Source organism: Kickxella alabastrina (genome assembly GCF_025024165.1).
Source record: "Kickxella alabastrina strain RSA 675 chromosome Unknown BX661scaffold_7, whole genome shotgun sequence".
NCBI classification, from domain to species: domain Eukaryota; kingdom Fungi; phylum Kickxellomycota; class Kickxellomycetes; order Kickxellales; family Kickxellaceae; genus Kickxella; species Kickxella alabastrina.
Genome location: NW_026251478.1, coordinates 642,217 through 647,605, shown reverse-complemented (window position 1 = coordinate 647,605; position 5,389 = coordinate 642,217). Strand labels below are relative to the sequence as shown.

Here is a 5,389-nt window from a genome sequence, read left to right as displayed (position 1 = left end):
AGAGCACGCCCAGCACTGCGCCGAAAGTCTCTGGCGGCTGTCCGGGAGAAATCGGCGTCAGCTCCGGCCACAGGTTCTCGCGCAGCGTGTCTGCGCTCCACCCGGTGTAATAAACGGATCTCTCCTCATCGACAAACGGGCTCCGCAGCGCAAATGACGCCAGAATCATCGCCGTCGACGCAACAATCAGCGTTGACAACACGGTCGACGCCTTGGCAAACGCCCTCGCGCCAATCAAGCACACGACTGTGCAGAAAGTCAGCATCAGCGAGCTGTACAGGATGTCCCAGTACGGACCCTCGGGGAATGTCTGCGAAATGTCGCCGCCGCGTTGGCCGAAATTGAACATCAGTGGCTCGACGAATGCAACGGCATTGAGTGCACCTGAGAGAAGTGTGCCCGCGTAGAACATCAGGCCGATACTGCCGCCAAACTCTGGTCCCAGGGACCTCGATAGCATGTAGTAGGGCCCGCCGCCCTTGACTGTGCCGTTGGTCGAGATGGCTGAGATCGACAGCGTGGTCATTGTAGTCACTAGGTAGCCGCAAACAAAACTGCCAATGGTGCCGATGACCCCGATTTGGCCTAGAAAATACCCCATGCGCACGTACACTAGGATTCCCCAGATGCTCAGCATGACTGGTAGGAAAACGCCGTCCCAAGTGCCCAGCTTGCGCGGCGCCGCCTGTTCTGGTGCTACTGGTGTTAACAATGGTATTGGCGGCGGCAAGTCCGTGTGCTTATATGGCATTGGTCTGGCCGTGTGTTGTCTAAGACAGGTGACAATGCGTTGTAGGGATATACCGTCGTCTGGTCTACGCTCAGCTGGACCATTGACTGCGATGCGTGGTTGGCCTTCAGCAAGGGCGTCGTTTCGCCCGTATCTGCGTGTTTTTTGGTTGAGGAGCCAGCGGCATCGTCGTTGGTGTTGTTGTTGTCGTTGTCGTCGTCGTCGTCGTCGGCCGAGCCCACGCGAGCAAGCTGCCGCTCGAGGTCATCAATGTGCGTGCCAGCACGACTGAGAAAGCGCGGCATGCTATGTGTGAGTGGGTTAAATTAAGCGAATTTAAATTAGAAGCAATGAAAAATGTAAAATTTTAGTGGTTATAAAAGGAGGAAGCAAAAAACAATCGATTGCTGCCCTCATCAGCACCTCACACATACACGCATAACACGCATACAGAGAGCACACTAATTAAGAACACTATAGCGAATGGGATGGCGATTAGTGGGGTGGGCGTGAATCCACAGTCACATGCTTCCCCTCTCCTCCCTCCATTCCCTTCCACTTGGGATTTCAATTCGACCATTGTTAGTTCACAGATCCTTTGGGGTTTCCCGCTTGCCAATGCACACAAAATATTGTTCAGCCGACTGCTTCCTCGACGCCTCTGGTTTCTCAACCACGACTCTTTCGAATCTCTCCCGCAGCCGCGCCCTAAACTCCGGCTCAGCGCCGCCCATGAAAAACTTGACAACCATATTGCCGCCAAACGCCAGCACATCCTCTGAGAACGCCAGCACATCCTCGCACAAATTCATCGTGCGATCAGCGTCCGTGCCGCGATTACCCGTGAATGACGGCGCCATATCCGACAACAACAGGCCGACCCTCCGGCTGCCCAGCACCTGTTCGATCTCACGCTTCACCGGGCTTTCGAAAAAATCACCCTGGATAAAGTGAACCCCAGGGATGGGTCGCATGGGGAGGAGTCGAGCGAAATAATGCGTGGCAATGGTGGGGCTGTTGACTGGGCGGATGCTTTGGCCGCAGAGATCCGCCGGGAGATCACTTGGCTCCAGCCGCCTGGGGATGCGCCGCAGTCGAGGATGCAGGCGTGGGGGGAGGCTGGGAGGAGCCGGTGGGTGTCGAGGAGAGTGATTAGTTTGAAGCTGCTGCGGGAGCGAAATTGCTCGTTCTGCGCTTGTTTGACGAAGGGGTCGCGGATTTGTCGCTCCATGTAGCGGTACGAGGACCGCTGTTGCTCTTTTTGCTGGAGAACGCACGTGCCTGGTGCTTGAGCGCGCTATGTCAAGGAGTTTCATCTATTTTTTTGTGTAGATCGTATATTGGATGCGATAAGAAACTAATATTGAACTGAAATTCGGACGTAATTTATTTTGAGAGCGTTGGTTGGCTTGGTTAGCATCGATTGAATGCTACTATTATTTTAGTTATGGTCGGTGTAAACATTACCATCCGAATGGACCTTTTTTCCTTTTCCTTTTCCTTTTATTTTTTGTCGCTTGTCGTTTCTATTTTTCATTTCATCGTTTATAACCCCAAAATCCAACATGTCAACACATAGCAGCAGCAGCATTTCTTCCATCTCCTTTGCCAGCATTGATCCGACCCCACTACGCGCCTTGCAAAACTACTACCGCACCAAATCAACAACATTCAATGCACGGTGGTATGCTGCCACACTCAGCCATCAAAAAAGAGCGGCGCGACATAAAAAAGAATCAAGTTTAGAACGAAGAATTAAAAGACTCGAGACTTGTTTAGATAGTCATGTTGATCGCATTAACCAAATCATGCTCAAGTAAGTCTAACCCTGTGGTTTGGGCTTGTACAAATAAAACAAATAATGTATTTACGAAAAAAAGTCGTTCTTGTTTTTTTGTCTTTTACATTTAAATTGTGTCACAATTATAAAGTAGGTTGAGCGAAGAGTACGCTGAACCAAGTGAAACTTTATCTTTAGATGATTCATTGCCATATCACGCACCTGCAAACAACTTGTAAGTAAAAAAACACACATACACACATCAATTATTATATCTCCAATCTTTACTGATCTCGTACAAACTAAATTCTAATGTATATGTTTAGTGACCATGCTATATATAATTTGGAAGCAATGCTGGATAAAATGCAGCATTTTCAGCAATCGCATTGGACCAATGGCGGACCACAAACAACCACCACTACTACTATGCAGGATCCGAAAGTACCAAGTCCGATTGTGCCCGCGATCAATTTAACCAATTTGTTCCGAGTAAGTTCTTGTTTGTTTATCCTTTTTTGTAACATTCAGATATCCACTACCCCTTCACTTCACCAATATTACAAAAATAAACAAAATAGTGAAAATCCGTGTTTGCGATTGTGTTTGATTTCAAATTGTATTTTTCTATCCTAGTTTGGTGGTCTTTCCGACACAGTATCAGACAATGAACACAGTAATTCTGCTGCCGCTTCTGCTTCCAGCGGTAATGGTGAAAATTTCCCTACTCACGCGAGTACAATATCCTTCCGAGCAGCAGCAGCATCATCAAAATCAACCGCGTTTTTCAGCCCGATGTAAGAAAAATAATTAAGAGATGAAAAAATACACATTTATAATTGGTATGACAACATAAAAAAAGACAAGGAAGGAAAATGAAATTAGAAATTAGAACTGAGGACCAGCGGCAATGATATCGCAGTGGCCTGATCAGCGTACTCCTTGAAGTTAGCCTGGAACAGACCGGCGAGCTTGGAAATAGTAGCGGCGAACTCCTCCTCGGTACCCTCCCAGGCGCGCCTCGGGTCCAAGACCTTCTCCGGCACGCCCTCGACAGCCGTGGGGATCTGCAAATTGAAAACGCCATAGTTCGTGTACTCCGCGCCCTGCAGCTCGCCCGAGTGGATCGAGTCAATGATGGCGCGTGAGTACTTGAGCGAAATCCGCTTACCCACGCCATAGGCGCCGCCGTTCCATCCGGTGTTGACCAACCAGACGTTGACGTTGTTCTCCCGCATCTTCTGCGCCAGCATCTGCGCGTACTTGACCGGGTGCCAGACAAGGAAGGGCTGGCCGAAGCACGCAGAGAAAGTGGCCTCAGGCTCAGTGACGCCCTCCTCAGTACCGGCAATCTTGGCAGTGTAACCCGAGATGAAGTGGTACATGGCCTGCGCCGGGGTCAGCTTAGCCACCGGAGGCAGCACACCAAAGGCGTCGCAAGTCAAAAGCACAATGTTCTTTGGCTTGCCACCAATGCATGGCAGCTTGGCGTTGGGGATGAACTCGATCGGGTAAGCGCAGCGAGTGTTTCCGTGATGGACTTGTCCGAGTAGTCGACGACGCGCGTGCGCTCATCGTAAATGACATTCTCGAGCACGGCGCCAAAGCGGATCGCGTTGAAGATCTCGGGCTCCTTCTCGGCCGACAGATCGATGGTCTTAGCGTAGCACCCGCCCTCGATATTGAACACGCCGTTCTCCGTCCACACATGCTCGTCGTCACCGATAAGCAGCCGCTGGGGATCCGCCGACAGGGTGGTTTTGCCGGTGCCCGAGAGGCCAAAGAACAAGGAGACGTCACCGTCGGGCCCTCATTGCACGAGGAGTGCAGGGATAGGACGCCGGCCTTGGGCATCAGGTAGTGCATCACCGTGAACACGCCCTTCTTCATCTCGCCAGCGTACTCCGTGCCCAGGATCACCATCTGCTTGCGCTCAAAGCTAATCGCCACGCTGGTCGAGCTGGTCATCCCCTTGGTGAAGCGGTTAGCCGGGAACTGGCCAGCATTGACAATGGTGAAGTCCGGCTCGCCAAACTCTGCCAGCTCCTGCTCCGTCGGGCGAATCAGCATGTTGTTCATGAACAAGGCGTGGTATGCGCGCGCACAAACAACGCGCACCTTGATTCTGTACTTGGGATCCCACCCGGCGAACCCGTCAAAGACGTAGAGGCGCTCGCGGGTATTCAAGTAGTTGGCAGCGCGCTCGTAGTTGACAGAGAAGGAGTCCTCGGAGAGCTTCTTGTTGACCGGGCCCCACCAGACATCGTCGACGGTGGAGGCCTCTTCGACGACGCGCTTGTCGCGCGGGGATCTTCCGGTTTTCTTGCCGGAGTTGGCGATCAGGGCGCCTGAAGAGGAGATGGAGGTGCCGGGCTCGTAGCGGAGTGCGTCTTCGTAGAGCTGCGAGGGGGAGAGATTCCGACGAAGCTTGGTGGCGTAGTCGATGCCCTCAGTGACGATGTTGGAGTTGTTGTTGATGGAAGACATTGGTTTAATTAGGCTGTATGTTTGCTAGTGTTGTTGATGGTTATTGTGAAAAAATGGATTTCAAAGAATGATTTATAGTGTCTGAGATATATCATAAGATTTGTAATAAAAAAGGTCAAATGTTGCGTTGTAGTTTAAGATACTGTTTTACTATGAAAATAAAAGTTGGTGTTTGAAATGGTGGAAGTTTGGTTTGGTTTTATACTTGAAAAATTAAACAAGGAAAATAGCGCATAAAAAATATTGTGTTTATGGCGGAGCAGTTCGGAATTGAATTTCCTTTAGAGTGTGGTTGGTTTGTCTGTTTAGATAGGCCCGTGTGTAAATTCGTGGTCACGCATAAAAAAAATAAAAAAAGAGCCACATCCAATAAGCTAAACAACAAAAATAAT

The 5,389-nt window shown here is 50.3% G+C and overlaps 2 protein-coding genes across 2 annotated transcripts; both read right to left on the bottom strand.

Annotated features, from left to right (window-relative positions):
- Window positions 1-1,107: 1,107 nt before the first annotated feature.
- Window positions 1,108-2,211, bottom strand: BX661DRAFT_180487 (FtsJ-like methyltransferase-domain-containing protein). Its single transcript, XM_051535483.1, has one exon. It carries the CDS (start codon window positions 2,044-2,046, stop codon window positions 1,318-1,320), a length of 729 nt encoding a protein of 242 aa, XP_051392855.1. The 5' UTR covers window positions 2,047-2,211; the 3' UTR covers window positions 1,108-1,317.
- A 701-nt stretch (window positions 2,212-2,912) lies between these two features.
- On the bottom strand, window positions 2,913-4,520 carry BX661DRAFT_180485 (phosphoenolpyruvate carboxykinase [ATP]). The gene is made up of 3 exons (XM_051535482.1): window positions 4,311-4,520; window positions 4,069-4,245; window positions 2,913-4,012 (listed from the first exon to the last, which is right to left on the bottom strand). The coding sequence occupies exons 1-3, from the start codon at window positions 4,476-4,478 to the stop codon at window positions 3,392-3,394; spliced, it is 966 nt and encodes a 321-aa protein (XP_051392854.1). The 5' UTR covers window positions 4,479-4,520; the 3' UTR covers window positions 2,913-3,391.
- Between the last annotated feature and the right edge of the window lie 869 nt (window positions 4,521-5,389).